Source organism: Callorhinchus milii, unplaced genomic scaffold, assembly GCF_018977255.1.
Source record: "Callorhinchus milii isolate IMCB2004 unplaced genomic scaffold, IMCB_Cmil_1.0 Scaffold7, whole genome shotgun sequence".
In the NCBI taxonomy this organism is placed as follows: Eukaryota; Metazoa; Chordata; class Chondrichthyes; order Chimaeriformes; family Callorhinchidae; genus Callorhinchus; species Callorhinchus milii.
Genome location: NW_024704748.1, coordinates 21,093,443 through 21,112,303, shown reverse-complemented (window position 1 = coordinate 21,112,303; position 18,861 = coordinate 21,093,443). Strand labels below are relative to the sequence as shown.

Below are 18,861 nucleotides of genomic sequence, written 5' to 3'. Positions count from 1 at the left end.
TGGCATCTTGAATGCAAGTGTATACCCACTTTTTCCAGAGGATGACACCTAAGGCTGAATAATTTAGTGCTGTTCACACGGAGTCCTGTAGCTCAGTGGTTAGAGCACTCGCTTTGCAAGCGAGAGACCTGAGATCAATTCCAGGCAGGTCAGGGCGAAACCTTGGGCAAGTTTCCTTACTCCACACAAACCCTAATAATAATCCCTCCAAAACCAAAAACAATAATAAATTGGTCATTTTCAATCTACGACTGTTTGTGGGACATTGCTGTGCGCAATTGGCTGCCGCGTTCGCCCACAAATATACAGTCAATTCACTTTACAGTATATTCTGTGAAGCGCTTTGGGACGTCCTCCCGACGTGAAAAGCGCTATAGCAAATGCAAGGATTATTATTATTATATTATTGTTCTGAGATTTTGCCACAATTTTGCAAAACTCTCCATATGTTCGCTCTGTATGTGTTCTCCAAAAGGTGTTTGATACTACAGTTACCTCAGCTAAAATAAATGAAGCACAAAAACAAACAAACCCACTATATCTATATCTACATTGTGTGGACCCTCATTCACAGTTTTAGAAAATTTAATTTGCACCTTAGTAGCGTTGCATTTGACAAAATAATGGGCCAGATTCTGCTTATGTTTGTGGAATCTTTTCACCAGATGTGAAAATAATGTAGGATCAACTGAGGCTCGCACAATTTTAGCTTGGGTTTGACTTTGATCTGAAAAAGAGTATAGAAATGTTTGTTTTAAAAATAGACAACAATTATATTGAATGGAAAAATTCAACAAATTGCATTCGAAAAGCACCTTTCAACTCAGGAGGGCGTCTCAAGGCACCATCCATATGGGGAATCAGAAAATATCCCGAGTGCAGCTGTGAATGGTTCCCAAGCATCCCCGTCACAATTCACTATGTGGTAAGATGCTTTCCCAAAGGGAGTGAAAGTTCAAGGAAATAACTATGACTCAATCACAGCTACTTGGCCAATATAAGAATGATATTGGTACAGGATATTATTGACCAACTAAGTAGAGTTTAACTTGGATCTTCAATGGAGAATACATTCAAAATGTATTCAACTCACCAAGCCAGTCAGGAACCAAGATGTCTTGTTCGATCCTCAACTGTCTTTTCTCCCCCACATTCAAGCCATGACCCGCTCTGCCTTCCCTCACCTCCATAACATCGCCCAATTCCGCCACTACCTCATCCCTCAGACCGCTGAAACTCTTGTTCATGCCTTCATTACCTCCAGGCTCGACTATGCAAACGCCCTGCTTGTTGGCCTTCCCAATACCTCCCTCCAAAGGCCGCAGATAATCCAGAAATCTGCAGTCCATGTGCTCTCCCGCACCAAATGCCGTGACCCCATCTCCTCCACTCTCGCCTGACTCCATTGGCTCCCTATCCTTCAAAGGATCCAGTTCAAGGTCCTCCCATACAAAGCCCTCCATGGCCTCGCCCCACCCTACTTCTGCGACCTCCTAACCCCCTACCAACCCGTCCGGTCCCTCTGCTCAGCCGGCTCTAGCCTGCTCCACGTCCCCCGACCCACCCACCCCACCATTGGCGGCAGAGCCTTCAGCCACCCTGGCCCCAACCTCTGGAATTCCATCCCCCGGTCACTCTGCCTCGCCCCCTCCTTAGCCTCCTGCAAGACCCGCCTCAAGACCCTCCTCTTCGACCATGCCATCGGCCACCCCCTTCCCCCCCCCTGACCCCAGCTCGGGTGTGAAATGCTGTACTCTGTCCAGCGCCTTGGGAAGTCCTCCTGATGTGAAAGGCGCTATACAAATATAATTTTCTTGTTGTACATTTACAAAATAAGCAAAACAAATAATTCAAAATACTAAATATCTTACTTCCTTGAGAGCTTCTGACTTTTTGTCCAGCAGATTTTGGTTTTTCGAGAAGTGCTCCATATAAGAGTGTCCTAGAAGAAGGTTACAATATTATATGTAACAATAACAGCAACAATAACTTGCATTTGAAAAAGGGGATGGAAGGAGCAAGGCAAAGGGATTGAGGATGAGTGTTCCAGAGTTTTGCATAGTCGCTGATAGCACGTCCACCGATGGTGGAACAGAGGGCACGAGGGACATGCAGGAGGCGGAGCCTTCCTAAGAAACACATTATTATCTTAATGTGGCATCTCCATATTTACTCGCAGCCCAAATTAAGACAATGTAGGATAACCTTCCCACCAGGTCTGTTGTGGTTTATTTCAGGATAGAAGCAACTAAGATCTCAAATCAATTAATGTGATTCCAGTCATGTGAACTGTACTCAAGTTTAAACTGGTGGTCCTGTTTATTTTTAAACTGATGCAGGTATGTTTGGGAAACAGAACATATTTTCTAATCCATCAGTGTCAACTTCCTCCAGGTAAGTTATGGGACAAGTTAGATGCAAGATAAGTTGTTCTCTGCGTGACTAGCTCTTTCGGAACATAAATAATCTGACTGACATTTGGTACATTTTGCTTAACCGCAGATGTATAAAGCTCCCTTTAGCATGAAAATACAAACCCCATATTAGGAAATATCCAAATAATAAAACTGGTTTTATAAATAATTTACCTTTCGTATATTACAACTTAGATTATCTGTAATGAAAAGAAGATTTTTGGCAAATTGTGAAAATAGGGTGGAGCTGTACACCCTACTGTGATTGTAAGTAAACACAAGGAAGTATGAAGAACTAAAAGACAGATTTATATTTGTGCACATATAGAAAAATGCATAGAAAATATTACATTCATACCTGTCTTCAGAGTGCTGAAGAATGATGATATTAAAATTGGAAGGAAATTCATTAAACAGACTGAGATGCTGGGGATGAATTGCGATGTTTTGCCATGCCTATAAAGTGAAGAATTAGGCTAAAGTGAATGTATACCTGAATGCATAACAAACAGGAAATGACGTCAATGACAAGCTAATGTTCCAGAAGTTGGCAATTTTAGTGCGAAAAGCCAAACAAGAAGTGAGCCAGCTGACCATACAAATGTACAGAAGGGCACTTGAGATGTAAACAAAGAGCGTGCTGAAAATGTATGCATGATAAACACGTCCGTGTACAGTGCACATTGGGACACCACCCAGAAGCGGCAAGTGTGCCTAATCAGGGTGTGTGCGGGCGTGCACATGGATGTAGTGCACACAGGGGTTTCCCAACTGTATTAAAGGAAGTGTCCCAAAATAAATGTGTGCACAACTTGTGTACTGTGAAGCTGTCCACACTCCCCAATAAGAGGGGAGGGCTAGGGAGGGGGTTACAAGACCCCATTTGTAACTGTGCCGTGCAAAGGGCGGCAGAACCCCGAGGCGCAGAAGCCTTGGTCCCTTCACCAAAGTGGAGTGCGCAGAGGCTACCCCTGCCACAAGAGGCTGGGTCTGTTACATTCTGTAGCGGGATAATAACATGCTGCGTCTTCTTTTCTGTAACGGGTTTGATACTGTCTGAGACAAGCATAAATGTATATCAACAAATAAGTATATATATTTTAATTTTTAAAAAATGCAGTGAATGGACATGCATTTCAACTGCGTTATAACCGTAAACAACCATAAAGAAGCACATCAGTGAAGTTGTGCCTTCTATACCAAGTGATATCCAAAATCAGTTTTATATGGCGAGCTCAGCACACAACACTCAGAATTACCTGCCAGTCTGAGAACATCTTTCTAACTTCTACCATCCAGAAAATTCTTCATCCATGCCAGGAGAATAATAATATAGTTAATTTTAAGAAATGTGCTTCCTTAATTCTTACCTGAAAACATGTTTCAAGTCTTTCATTGACTGTCTTGAGCAAAATGTTATTCTTTCCCCTCTCACTTAGCTGCTGTTGAAGATTTGTTAATGCTGCAAGCTGGGAACTGCTGGTATTACATCCTACCTTCATCAAGACATTTTTCAACATCACTGAAGCTCTGCAACTCTGGAAAAGTTTTATAGAAAAGCTTAGCCTGTTGATGATCTGAAAGCTGATAGTGTAACCATAACTGTACCGTTTTTGGTACACACAGGTACATATATACAGTGAAACTCTGATAATTGTCACTCAGGGGAAATGGCTCAAATGACTAATCAGAGTTAACTGGTTATCCAAAGTACAGTATCTTAAAAGTACAAAGTACTCGAATAGCCAGGATAATGAGTGAATGTCAGGTTATATAGGTTGATGACTTATCCCCGGTGCTAATTATCAGAATTTCACCGATCATTGCATAAATGTACAAATATGAGTCCTACAAACAATTTCATTGTCACAGTAAATGAAGAAAATAATGAACACAAAGAGCTCACTTGTTCTTAGCAAGTAATTTCCCTCCCGGTATGACATGTTAGTAGTATTTTTCCAATGACACATCAAATGTGCTAAATAAGTTTTGTGGGAGAAGTAGTGTATCTGGACCTGTTCCACATGAAATTTTCAATGCTTTATAATTAAGTTAAGGGGTCAAATCTTACAGGAGTCCATTTAAGAATTTTTATAAAACATTTTCAAAATTATCTTTTGTTTCCCGATGTGAAAGGTGCTATATAAAAGTAAATTTTGTTGCTGTTGTTGCATTTCTTAAATATAAATTTTAGATCATTTATTTAAAGTCAACCACTTGTGGAATTTTTTTTAGCATTTATTACATTCACTTGGGAAGGGATATAGGTAATATAGTAATAATAATCCTTGCATTTGACATAGCGCCTTATCACATCTTCGAGACATCTCAAAGTGCTTCACAGAATATACTGTAAAGTGAATTGACTGCATATTTTGTGAGTGAAACCGACAGCCAATTGCATACAGCCGTGTCCCACAAACAGTTGTGGATTGAATCTCAAGTTAGAAATAAAAACAGGAAAAAAAAGTAATAAAAAGTTTGTTACAACTTCTAAGGAAAAAAACAGCATTGCCTGAGCAATTTTGCTGATGAAACTTAATTAACAATTAAGAAGATAATAGTGTATGTTTACTCATCCATTCTGTTGAACAAGTTTAAACTCCTTTTGACATGCATGAAGTTCTAATCAATCACCATACCTGATGGAGTGCTAAATAATGCCCTGCTGAAACCGGATCAAACTGGCCGAAACATTCAACCATTTCAAGACTAGCTGCTGCTATTTGCTCAGTATATTTGTGGAGCTGTGCCCAGTTTATTGACTGTATCAGAACTTCACTCGCCTGAGCCAGGTACATCTGAGACAGGCTTCTTTCATACTTTAAATAAACAGAGAATAAGATGAGATGTAGAAACTTCCTAACTTACATTTGTTCAGATGAATAATACTAAACAGTAACTTTATGAAACTATTCACAATGATTAATTAGAAATATCAATAAAGTACAACCAAATTAAAGTGCTAGTACCTTCAATTGCTTGGCTTTAGCAACACATTTTGCCAGTTGCTGCGTACTCACTGGTAAATCATCATATTTCTCTTCTGCTTCCTCATTTTCCTCATCTATGTGGTGTGACAAATGACCTCTGTTGTCCTTCACATCAACCTTAAATTATTTACATTAATAATAAATAGTTAGAGCCCAAATCTGTAATTACAATAATGACATAAATTAGAGGTTTTTATGGGATAGAGGAAATATACACATTTTTTGTCACAAATGAGTGTACTGAACATCAGGTCTTGATCTTTCGTCCTTCTATATGCTCCAGTTTAGTGATATATCCGCAGGCATAGGATCCACTTGAAACCCAAACCTATCTCTCTCTCTGCCCCTTCCATGATTTAAGGACAATTGCTGTTCTGAGTGATTACTGTCAGACATGGAATACTAACCTGAGACTCTCCTGCTTGACTCCTAACAGCACCTTCTCACCTGCAAATTCTTTTCCAGTCCTATGTAACGCTAAATTCAAACATCTTATTGAATCTTTACTGTACCTTGAAACTTTATTTTCTATTCTGCAAGTGACTATTTGTTCAGGTAAATCAAAGTGTTAGTGGATGAGTTTATTTGCTTTAATGAACAATGGACAGGATCACTGGACTGTACAAGATCATTTGACCAGATGCTTTTAGGACTCCGGGCCACCAAAACTGTTCATTTTCGGTCCCCATTTCCACTGTTGAGACTGAAAATTCACAGAAGATTGATGGGTTTACCTGTACGATGATAGGTATATGACATATATGATGCAACCACATCAATCATTTTTCCAACTGATTTAACAAATCCATTTAGTTCGATTTGAGCCAATGAAAATCATTTATTAAAAAGTTATTTCCGCTTCCAATGTTCACAGTGGAAGAGGATAGTTTTTTCAAGACAGAAATAAGTAAAAAATAGTAAAAAAATATTTAATTGACATGGAAAGCTTTGGCAGTTTTATAATATTTATTTTTATCTATCCGTTATTTGTAAGCATACTTGATTTTCAGAATTGTTCACGAATATACCTTAATCAGTTTGTATGTTTCTTCAATTAAACAAGCAAATGATCAGATCGAAAAAACACTCTGTTCAATGCTTTCAAATTCTCCTATAATTTCCCGTTTTAGATAATACACAAAATTAGAAAAATAGGAGCAAAAACTTCGAAGATAACAGTTGAAAACAAAGTTATTTTCTCCCTTGTGTAAATTGATTTCTTTATTTTTTTTGAGCTGCCCTTTCCGGTGTTAATTGGTAGATACCAGTCTAAATTGAGAAACTTACTCCCTAGTTTCAGCCAGGACCATAGTTCAACTAAGAGAAACATGAGAATTGCAGATTTTTTTTGTGTCCTCTGATGAAAAGAATTGCATTACCTCAATGAACTCCTCTAAAAGCTCAGATATGATCAGGAACTGGTAATTGTGAGGAAGAATCTTTCTGAACTTGTTATCTTGAAGCACTTTACTCCTACTGCACTGTACAGTGAGTCTTACATTAAAACTGAGAAATAATATTTCCATCCCACCTTCAATTTAATGAAGCATAGTGTTTATCTTTTCTGTATACTGCAGGAATTCTGAATTTGACCTTCTGCATCAATTCAAATACATGTTGAACACAGCAGCTAGCATTTTAGAGTCACAACGGTTGGATTCCCCAATACAAAACTGTTCTGTATTGCTTAGTTTAAATATCCCTGTGCAGTTGATATTCTTTACAACAAAACACAAACAAATCTTGAAATATAAATATTTTGTGCAGGAGTTTCAAACAATAAGGAGATTCCCAATTAGAAATGATTACATTTCAAGAGTTTACCTTCATGTGTTGTACCCAAATGTTGCCGAAATGAATTGGATCTAACCGGACAGCCAACCACCTTAGACATTTTCCAGTAAGAAAGAAAGACTTTGTTTTTATTTCTGATGAACCACTCTTGAGAAGACTACTACTCAGTAGCTGTAACAGAGCATTTTGTCCCAATACCTTGGATATGGTTACCCATTCCTGCAAACAATCAGGGGCATAAATTACTTCAAAATACATTTTGGTTACAATATTATCCCACCGCAGATCAGACCTCGCAATGTGCCACGCAAGACACACGCGAGACACAGAGTGATTTGACACAGTGGTGCCAAATTAACAGGCATATTTAAAATAGCAGGGAATACAAATGAATCGGGAACGGGCCTTTTATCTGATTTACCCGGTGTCCGGCATCTGATTAAAGCAACTTCCACTGTATTTGAATAATTGTAAAACCATATAAAGCTAGGAACTGAAATTTATTTAATTACTTCTGTGCCTTGTCCTAAATATTATAGATTTTTATTAGTACATAAAAAAAAGGAAAATTACTTCAATTTAGGTACTCAATTCAGATAATATTCACAAGGTTTTAAGTTTCGTAGTGCTTAAGCACTTAAGATAACAATTAACTTACATAATACAGTATATATCTTACATTTACTATATCAGTAAACCGCACAAAATTCCTATAAGGATATGTTAAGGCCATTTCTGAGTACCTCTTCTATAGGTGTGTAGTCAGGAGTGGAACGGATGAATTCTTCAATGGTTGTTTGCATCAATTTCTTTTTTCTTTCTGCTTCCGCTTCCTTCTTCTCTTGAATAGTTACCAACTGAAGCATATCCAAAACCAACTCCGCAAAGGTTATCTTGAGATTTGCCAGTTTCTCCATCACAGGCATACTTAAAGTTGCAACCTAAAAATAAGTAACAGATGAACAGTGTGAAGAAAAATAAACCAAACCATTTTTTTAAAAAAGACATGTAACAAAAAAAGTTTGACATTTACAATGTAAATAACATTATTTAAAACCTGCACCCTGTACAATTTATTTTTAAGATACAGTTCAAGATCCTGGTCCTCACCTTCAAAGCCCTCCATGGTCTTGCTCCCCCCTACATCTGCAACCTCCTAACCCCCTACCATCCTGCTCGCTCCCTCCGCTCAGCAGGCTCCGGCCTGCTTCAAAAGTCCCCTGCCTTGCTCGCCCCACTATTGGTAGGTGGGCCTTCTGCCACTCTGCCCCTACCCTCTGAAACTCCATCCCGAGTCCCTCCGCCTCACCCCCTCCCTTGCCACCTTCAAAACCCATTTCAAGACCCTCCACTTTGACTGTGCTTTTGATTGCCCTGCTTCCCCCCCTGCCCTCCACCCTCCCTGACCCCGACCTCCAGCTCCATTACAAAAGTCTGTCTATCCAGCGCCTTGGGACGTCCTCCCAATGTAAAAGGCGCTATACAAATGTAATTTTGTTGTTTGTTTTATATAGGCTAGAAAGTAGTCAGACAGATGCATTTTCTCCAAATGTGTATTTTCCTTAAAAGTGACATAATACAAAAATTATAGTACTTTTGTTTCTACTTAATTTTTTACTGTAGTTTGGCTAGTTTTTCTTCATTGTCACTTAATGATACTTTATTTCATGATTACCCATAGTGTAATTATCATTACCACCGAAATAACCGTACCAGAAGTTTTTTTTAAATGGCAGGATTTCAAGTTAAATAACTTAGCTTTTATCTTCCATTAGTATTCATTTAGAATGATATAATTCTTTTTAATAATAATCCTTGCATTTGATACCCTTGCATAATCATGATTTTACATTGCCTTATCGCATAACTGAAATCTCATAAGGTGCTTTACAGGATTATACTGTTGATTGTAGTCACTGTGTAGTTGTCCACAAACATGACAGCAAATTTCTATACAACAATTTTCCACAAAGAGCCATGAATTGAACATTATAGTAGTATTACCCACATTAATTGGGACTGGTCCCTTAGCAGTTTATCAGACAGTGTGAATACTTTGGACATCACCGAAATATAAATTAGCTACAGCCCAACTTAAAAAAAAGTTTCTATGAGGATTTATACTGTCATGAGAGCCAGTTCAACTTCAAACAGACCCCGCTTTCCTCCCACAAGCAGGATAGTTCTCAAGACTGAAGAACCCTCCTTGTCTAATCATTGCTCATAGCTCATTCCTCCATCACTGACAATCATTCTCATTGCTCTCCTCTACTTTAGGGTATGGGCAGCCCCCTTATGTCATGATGACCAGAGCTGTGTGCGATACTCTAGGTGTGATCTAATCAGAGCATAGTACAGCTTGAGTATGATGGGGATCTAAACTCAACTAATTTAACCTAACATTGCATTTGCTTGTTTATTGCTGCCTCACACTCTTAACACAGTGAGCTATAAGTCAACCAACACCCCTGGCTTTTTTCAGCTTCCTGTGTGTAGTACCTTCCATTTATCTTAATTTGACAGGTCTCAGCCCATGTCCATACCTTACCAAACTCTCTTTGTAGGATCTTTGCTCAGATTCTACATTTCCCCCTCAATTGGTGTCATCTGGAAACATAACTATCTTACACTGAGTCTACGAATCCAGGTCATGAATATATACGAGGAACAAGAGGGTTCCAGTACAGACCCATGAGGTACTCCACATTTTGACCTAACTTCCCAAACAAAGACCTTCTGCTTCCTTCCCTTGAGCCAATTTTGAATCCATACTTTGATAGTGATAAATAGCTATAAAAATACAAGTTAATTTCTGGTTTCCAAGTAACNTTTTTTTACCTCAGTAAGGGGTAACAAGCTCATCACATCCCTGAAGATGTCTTCTTCAATTATAATGGCCTTTTCCATCAATTCATATGCAGCTAAGAGGTGACTGTGTTTCGGTTCCTCATCTTCACTGTATTTGGCAAGTGTTCTTCAAGGGAAAAGAGTTTGAATAGACATTATTCAGATACAAATATGGCCTAGGATCTAATTCATAAACTTTAGTTTTTTTGTTCTTCTTCACTACTCTCACTCTGCACCCAGCAAAAACAAAAAATGTGAGTATGCAATGCTCAGCGAAAAAACTTGAAATTATTATGTATGTGTGAATGTGACCCTTCTTAGAAAAGCGAACACTTGAATCAGCAATTTTATTTTTCCTTTTAATTTCCTTCATACTCTCTGCAATTTGGAAGAGCTGTGTTAATCGGCTGGGGGTCAAGTAAACCTACCTTCTTATTTTGACATGTTCCACCATAAAGCCCACTGCTTCTTGCTTGTACCCAAATTGAATTAAAGTTTGTGAAGACTGGTGCAACTGGTCACAGGCTGAGATCAGACTTTCCATATTCTGATCTTTATTTAAATTGAAGCCACTTGAACTGTTTATGGCTTCTACTTCAATGATGGTCAACCTACAAATGAAAAAAAACCTTTAAACAGTATGCACAGTTATGCAGTAAAGAAGTAAAGCAAGCTAATTTGGGAGCGCGATTTTTATCGTCATTAAAAATGAGGTCCTGTATCCATTTAATTTCACCTGAAATTGCTTTGGAAAATCACCAACGGTTTTATCAGTTAAAATTTTATAGGGGTTAAACCTAATACAGATGCATTCATTTAAGCGAGGTTTCCTTGGAGCTGAATTGGCTCCTGGGTGACATGCCTGACAACAGAATGTCAGATTCTAGCCAGCCCTCTGTGGCGGTCTCAGTAGTCTGGTTCCTAAGCCAGGAGCGTCTGCAGTATTCCAGCACACTGCTAATGACAGCACAGCCAGCCTGGCTCATCGGCAGGACCTGGAAGGCCAGACCAGTCACTGGGGGCAGGGAGTCATCCCATTCAGTTCCTGTTAACCCTACAAGCCTAAACCCAAAACGGGTGAGGTGGGCCTAGATGGACAAGCAGCAGGAAAGCTTGCCAGACAGTAATATCAATGGCAAGCTATGTGGTTTTAGCAGGATAGCCTCCAGCAGTCCCCCAAAGCACACTCTAGGGTCCACAAGCCTTGGCTCTTGCCAACCTGCGCCAAATACTTTCTGGAATTAGGTAAGCAGGATGCATCTCTCCAGGGAGATATTGCATATTCCATTCCAACAATCTATCTCTGGGATTTCCAAGTGTAGGTGGGATGCATGGAAATCTCAGCTTGGTTTGGATAATCTTAAGCATGGTTTCTGCATGTGTCAGGCACCTAGCTGACCAAAAAAAATAAACACCATTGCTTTGGATCTTGCCAGAATCCCTGAATAAATCTTCTTTATTTATCAACTGTCATCAATATCCGCTGTACTGCCATAGAGAACCATTCTTAACAGTTTTCAGACTCACTTTCTGCAGGAGTGCTACATTGGCATTTATGTGTGTTCATTATCGGCATGCTTTCCCATTGGTTCCTATTTTACTACTAAATCTAACAGTAATCTGGTAAACAGTGTGAAGGTGAAATAACCCTGTATTCAGTAGATAGTGCTAAAGCAGTTTCCCTCACCTTACTAAACTGCACTGTGCATTTCTATGCTGCAAATTTCTATAATTCTATGATTCTAACCCTTACCTTGCTTCCAATGAAGCAATCATGAATTTAAGAACTGGAATTCGATTAGGTTTTTCCACCAGAACATCCTGGTACATTGCAATGCCCTGTTTTAAGAAATTACTTGCCTAGAAATATAATAATGGAGACAGTTATTAATGTAGAAAACATTTTGATTATTATTTACAAGACAAATGGAATTTGTTCTATTGATAAAAAGCATTATATAGTACATTGAAATAATCAAAAAGATGTGTATCAAATGATCAAAGCAATACATTCCGAATGTCATTATTGATTTACCTTGAATCGGATCAGACATTCCTGGTGAATGCTAAGCATTTTCCACTATCAAAGTAAACTTACAGTCTAAGGGCTACCTTGCCTTTGAACTAGAACTTGTACATGGGGAGCAGGGGAGGACAGCAAGGAAGGCATTTTAAAAGTAGAGGTAGAGGTGACAAATATATTAATGAGATTTCAGCATTGTCAGGCTTGAGATAAGAGACACAGAGGTAGGTGATGTGGTGAAGATGCAGAAAAACGGAATGGGTATCTAAAATCACTTTGCACCTACTCATGCTTTAGTTATATTAACTTACATACCTTAATAAATCCTTAATTTCATGTCAAAACTAATCTTGAAGTGCTTGAAAGTGTTTGACTGTGTATGTCATGGGAGAACATGGCAGCCAAATGTGCACAGCAATGTCCCACAAATAACCATAAAGTGAACAATCAACTTTATTGTTGACTTGGATACCAGAATAAACTCCCTTAACTTTTTGAAGAGTGCCTTTATAATATGGGATCTCTATCATCCACCTGAACAAGCTTGGTTTAACGTCTCATCCGACAGATGGCACCTCCAAATATGCAGTACCTCCCCAGCACTGTATTGGAGTGTCAGCATAAACTATATAAGTTCCACATCCTGATGTGGAGTTTTAACCCAACAGCCTACTAACTCAGATGCAAGAGTTCGACCAACTGTGCATTCAAATGCACTCCAAAACAAGCAGGGCCATGAGGGGAAAAGAAGTTAGCATCACTAAAACTCTTGGGACCTTGCTTCAGAAACCATTGAGCCAAAGCCAGGGCAGGCGAGAAAATAACACTAGTCTTTAGGATGGAAAAATTATGGTTTCTTAACAGATATTAAATCTGTTGTTGAAACACCCAATTTTGCACCAAACTGTTTGTGCAGATAAAGAAAAAATATTGATGATTAACAAACATCAAGATGCCAGAGGTTTCATTGAAGAAAGTCATCTGTTCATATAATAATGATCATTATTTTCTTTATTATTCAGGTTTCAAATCTTACCAATTCATGATAATCCTGGGGTTTCTTTCCCACAGTAGCTTCTATCATGCAAGCGATCATATTGTACCAGTAGTATTCATTTCCTCCAATTTTATAAGCCTCTTCCAGGAGGTGTTGTGCTTGACCGAAGTTCAGTTCACGATTGGCCAGCGCTGCTAAAAGGTACAAGCTTCTACCCTCAGCTTCTTTATTTCCCAGTTCCTTTGTCAAAAAATGTATGAATAATTGAACAATTTCTTTCTGTAACTATAGAATGGTTAGATAAGGTATGAAAATAATTGGAAAGCTCAAAATACATGTCTATGGTAATTTAAAACATTTAAAAAACATGGAATGAGAAATTGCTAGAGCATTAGGTCTGCTCCTTCCCAAACCATGCTTCTCTATCATGGATATCGCCTTTTCCACACTATTTCCCAGGGAAACATTCTGCATAAACACCCCTGATCTCCAAGTACGTAGCATCTCAAAATATAGTCAATTCACTTTACAGTATATTCTGTGAAGCACTTTGAGACGCCTCGAAGACATGATAAGCCGCTATGTCAAATGCAAGAATTATTATTATAATTTACTATGAATAATCCAAACCAGTTGCATTTTAAAAGTTAGCAATGATTTATTTTATAGATGAAATTGTTCAGAAGACGGCTAAATAGTTCAGGACCCAACAATACACTAACCTTTGCAGCCTTGTGAGCTTCTGCTAGCAGTAATCTAACAGGTTGGTAGAAACCAAGTTCCAGTAAAATTTCTGCTTTATCAATCCACAGATCTATTTCAGAAACTGCGCTTAACTTTTTTCCAAACATCCCAGAGGTTGAACATCCATATTCTACAACAAATTAAGAGATAAAACTTCCTTTGTAATACTCAATCGAAACACAAAAACTCGGTAAATTGTAAACAGCTTTTCTCAAAATGATCTGACTTTCATTTTTTAAAAAAAGTTTTGTGCTCATTAAAGAGATATTATTGCTGGGAAAAGGAATCTTACCCAATTATGGACATCCAGAGCCATTCACTCTATTCTGCTAATAATGTGCTTTGGTCCGAGGTCAAAGCAGGACTCCGACAGCACTGACACCATTTCTCAATTCTACAATAGCCATCCCTCTTGTCTTTTTAAATGGGATATTAATTTTACGGACAATTTTATATTGTGAATCACACTCACTAATGTACTGGTGGGTAGAAAATCCCAAACTCATTTTAAATTGTGTCATTACAGCCAACAAATAGAAGAGATTTTCATCCCATTGATCTGTTATCCCAGGGATGAAAAGTTTACTAGGCACACCCAAAACCACATTCACCAAGAACATTACTCATAACTTTCTTAAAATAATGCCAAGTCAGCACTTCACTTATAGTGATTAAAACATTGTTTTAAAGTTGTCTCACCATTTTCTCATTTGGTTTGGATTGATTGTCAGACAAGTGTTCATGTGAATCTTGTATATTTTGTTCTGGAATTTCTGACTTTTCATCTTGTAATTTAGCAATTTCTTGACGAACCCTTGAAAAAAGTGTTAACTTATACATATGTTTACTGTTTGATTTCAGTTCAAAACAATCAGTCTTTTTTATGATTTGTAATGAATTTTTTTAAATGCATTTTTAAGAAAAGTATTTCTGCTGACCATTCATATTGCCTTCAAAATAATATTATTTAACTATTTCAGCATTCAATAATTGTTCCGTACTTGGGGAAATTATAAATCCAATGGGAATTATACATTTCGTGCATATAAATAAAATGTACCATACATATGTGAATGCCATTTGATTTCCCATAGAGGCACTGAAACACGTCTAAAAATCCAAAAATACCCGAGAAAAGTCCATTTTTAACTAAAAGATTCTATACTATACCAGGAAAAGTACAAAATTAATTTGATGAATGGAGATTACAATATATAATATGCTATAGTAAATTCAATATTGAATCAACTTTGAAAAGTAAGCATTTTATTTCATTTCTGTTACTGTAACTTGATTTGTTCTGCTAGTTATATACATTTTTTCAGTTGGTTATACTTTGGAAAAGTGATATGATCTAGATGTATAAAACACCAAAACCAGCATACTTAGCTCGTTCCTTATCATAGATAAACTGTGTTCCAGGTACCCTCTCATGGTACTCTGCAGCAGATATTAGGTTCAGTTCTATGCACACTTGGGCAATCCTATGGAAAGATTTTATTTATGATATTTACAAAAATGAAATGTAAATATGAAAGACTACAAATATTTTAAGGCAGTACAAGAGCTCTGCAAATGAAAACATACTCTGAAAATATTACTTTACTTTATCATAAGGTCAAGTATTATGATCTGGTTTCAGCACAGACAGGGAGATAACATACATGATATTTTACTAAATTAAATTGCTGTGTTCTGTGAATTAAATCATATATTTACCTAAAATGGTAGAGGTCAGAAAGACTCATGTTATTCAACACGTCACAGGCTATTATTTCTCCAAGTTGAAGGACAGGCAAGGTTAAATGGTTGTACGACAAGGCTTGCAGCTCCTTAACCAGTAAATCAATGTAGAATAAACTGTATGTCTTTCAAACAGGAAAAAAAAAACCAGTCTTATTAAAGTTGTATTCATATATTTGTGGAGTCCTGTAGCTCAGTGGTTAGAGCACTCGCTTTGCAAGCGAGAGACCTGAGTTCAATTCCAGACAGGGCGAAACCTTGGGCAAGTTTCCTTACTCCACATACCTAATAATAATCCCTTCAAAACCAAAAACAATAATAAATTGGTCATTTTCAATCTACGACTGTTTGTGGGACATTGCTGTGCGCAATTGGCTGCCACGTTCGCCCACAAATATATACAGTCAATTCACTTTACAGTGTGTTCTGTGAAGTGCTTTGGGACGTCCTCCCGACGTGAAAAGCGCTATATCAAATGGAAGGATTATTATTATTATTATTGTATTACATTCATGAAAATATTGTATCCTTTCCAACATTACAAAAAAAATCCTCCAGATCTGGGAACAGTATTCAAATCTTAGGCAGACTTAGAAAAGTTTTAGGTTTTGAAGAAAAGTAAATGTTGAGCCAAAACTTACAGGTTTCAAAATATTACTTGCGTTGATAAGACTACAATCTGAGCAAGTCTTAAAGATGGCTCGAATTTCATCTGGGCAATCATAGTTTGCCCACTCCTCAAAAGTAGAAGGCATGGATTCAGCATTCTCTTTCAATTTTGGTCTCACTCGAACATGAGAGATTGTCTATCAAACAAAAATAATTAGTTAAGATTCAGAGCAGCATAATAATATTATAATAATCCTTGCATTTTATATCAAGTCTTATCATGCTAAAACATCCTAAAGCGCTTCACAGATTTTCTATAAAGTATGGTGACTGTGTATTTGTAGGCACAAAACAGCGCCAATTTGCACAATGTAGGATCTTGCAAATTGGCACTGCTTAGGTCCTACATATATGAAGTGAAATTAATAACTAATTTTATCTGGGGTGGTTGTTGGTCAGGATACCAAGAAGAACTCCCTTCTCTTCTCAAACAGGGTCATAGGCTCTTTAACCTCCACTGGGATAGGCAAACGGAATCTTGGTCTCATCAGAAGGATGGCACCTGTGACAATGCATCACTCTCCCACCATTGCATTCGAGTGTCAGTCAAGTCAATAAGATCAGTTACATTGTGAGGCTTTAACCACAATCTTCTGACTCAGAGGTGAGAGAGAGTGTGATCAACTGTTCCAAGGTTTCTGGAAACGCTATTACAAAACTGTCCCTAAATGGTGTACAGGAATAGCCCACTAACAATTCTTGCCTATTTGTCTCCTTACTGCAGGAAGGGCCCAAACTCATTTTAGCATCACACAACCAATAGAGCTTGAATCAGATACCCAACAATGTTAGAGAGAGATTAGAGAGAGTATAAACAAATTGGAGAAAATACAAGAGAAGCCTATAAGAAAAAGATTAAGACATATTTCTATTTTTAAAAAAAACTATCTAATATACATTAATATAATATACATTACCTCTTTTGGATCCTTTTTCTTTGATTTCTTTGTTGACTTACTAGATGGTAGCAAATCAGGGGAAGGGGGAGCAGTCTTTGCTAGTTCTTTAATAATTGATCCTGCTGTTGCCAATGTTGCCTAAGGTTGTTATGAGGAAAAATAAACAATTAAAAATTGGTGAAATGTAGTTGTAGGTTTAAATAGAACTTTTTTTTTTCCAGCATGAAAACATTGTTATGGGGTGGGATGAATTCAATGGATTAAATAAAAAAAAGCCACAAAAACAAAAGTTCATAAAGTAAAAGATTAAATCTGTAAATATATTCCCAAATATTAATGATTTGGTACTCACCTGCCAAATACACATAACATAAGCATATGCCATTAAGCAGTACTTTTTGTGCTGGCTTGAAGCCCGGCTTGAAATTATAGCCATTAATGTGTGGATTTCAATGAGTGTCTGTAGTTGTCTCACATCTTGTAGATCTGCTAAGGATAAATTCGGGTCGATATTCTGTACACCAATCTGTGCCTGATTCTCCAAGGGAATTATTTCCTTTTCTGAGGCACCTTTTCAGCATCAAAGTAAACAAATGTTTTTAATGTAATTAAAGAGTTAAGGACTTAAATTTCAGATAACATATTGAGAAGATAAAACCATTTAATTAAACAACAAAAACAACAATTTGCATTTATATAGTGCCCTTCACCCAGGATAGTGTCTTGGACTAATATACAGAACCAGGGTTGGATCCCAAGCAAGTGAGAAGAGGGAGGTGATGGCCACCGAAGTGATAGGGTTGCAGATGGCATATAAAGAACAACAAATTGCATTTCTATAGGACCTTTCACGTCGGAAGGACATCTCAAGGCACTGGACAATTGGGGGTTTGTATCTGAGCTGGGGTTGCGCGACAAGGGGTTGGAGAAGATGACCGAAAGAGCAATCAAAAATGAAGGTCCTTAAAATGGACCTTGAAGGAGGTGAGGTAAGAGTGGGGCATAAAGGCCAAATGCTCCACCACTGATGGTGAGATGGCCAGGACGGGGGATGTGAAGCAAGCAAGTGCCTGTTGAGCAGAGGGAGCGAGTGGATTGGTAGGGTTTAGAAGGTCACAGAAGTGGGTAGTGAAAGACTGTGAAGGAATTTAGAAGTGAGGATGAGGACCTTGATTTCGAATCTCTAGAGGATGGGAGCCTGTGGAGCTGGACAAGGATGGGGGGTGATAAGCCTGTGGATCCTACTGCGGAAGAGGACGTGAGCTGCAGAATTCTGAATGGTCTGGAGTTTGTGGAGGTAAGAGAGTTAGTGTAAACAATATCAAAGAGGGGGCGAGGCAGAGAATTCCAGAAATTAGGGGCGTAGAGGCTGACCACATAACTACAGATAGTGGGGAGGAGTCAAGGGACTATATAAGTGGTAATATATATGCAATAGTGAAAAAAATTAGTGTAATGTCTCCACACCTTTCTACTTATCGCTCTTCTATACTTATCAACAGACCTGTATCTTCTGGTTCAGGATTCTTCTCTGGTTTCTGCTCTTCCAGCTTCTGTTTTTCTTGTGAATGCTTGCTCTTTAATTTCTTTTTTTTCACTTTAAAGTCTAGACAAAAATATTACTATTCTCATTGCTATAACAAGGTCAATAAAAATCTCATAGTAATATGAGATTTATTTAAAACAATCAAAATTATCTGTTCAGATATTTTGTTGAATCGTTTTTTCACACTCGAAG

At 37.9% G+C, this 18,861-nt stretch overlaps 1 protein-coding gene across 1 annotated transcript in view; it reads right to left on the bottom strand.

Annotated features, from left to right (window-relative positions):
• Positions 1-18,861, bottom strand: part of LOC103182574 (cilia- and flagella-associated protein 46) — a 61,102-nt gene that overhangs the window by 17,641 nt on the left and 24,600 nt on the right. Inside the window, exons 30-50 of the mRNA XM_042336853.1 lie at positions 18,628-18,729; positions 17,476-17,693; positions 17,142-17,261; positions 16,197-16,361; positions 15,532-15,680; positions 15,198-15,296; positions 14,512-14,626; positions 14,255-14,291; positions 13,791-13,942; positions 13,108-13,308; positions 11,802-11,908; positions 10,477-10,659; positions 10,040-10,175; positions 7,945-8,142; positions 7,232-7,420; positions 5,387-5,524; positions 5,057-5,236; positions 3,785-3,952; positions 2,773-2,870; positions 1,872-1,942; positions 597-727 (exon numbers count right to left, since the gene is read on the bottom strand). Coding sequence (XP_042192787.1) covers positions 597-727; positions 1,872-1,942; positions 2,773-2,870; positions 3,785-3,952; positions 5,057-5,236; positions 5,387-5,524; positions 7,232-7,420; positions 7,945-8,142; positions 10,040-10,175; positions 10,477-10,659; positions 11,802-11,908; positions 13,108-13,308; positions 13,791-13,942; positions 14,255-14,291; positions 14,512-14,626; positions 15,198-15,296; positions 15,532-15,680; positions 16,197-16,361; positions 17,142-17,261; positions 17,476-17,693; positions 18,628-18,729 — 2,957 coding nt within the window. The remainder of the gene's footprint in view (positions 1-596; positions 728-1,871; positions 1,943-2,772; positions 2,871-3,784; positions 3,953-5,056; positions 5,237-5,386; positions 5,525-7,231; positions 7,421-7,944; positions 8,143-10,039; positions 10,176-10,476; positions 10,660-11,801; positions 11,909-13,107; positions 13,309-13,790; positions 13,943-14,254; positions 14,292-14,511; positions 14,627-15,197; positions 15,297-15,531; positions 15,681-16,196; positions 16,362-17,141; positions 17,262-17,475; positions 17,694-18,627; positions 18,730-18,861) is intronic.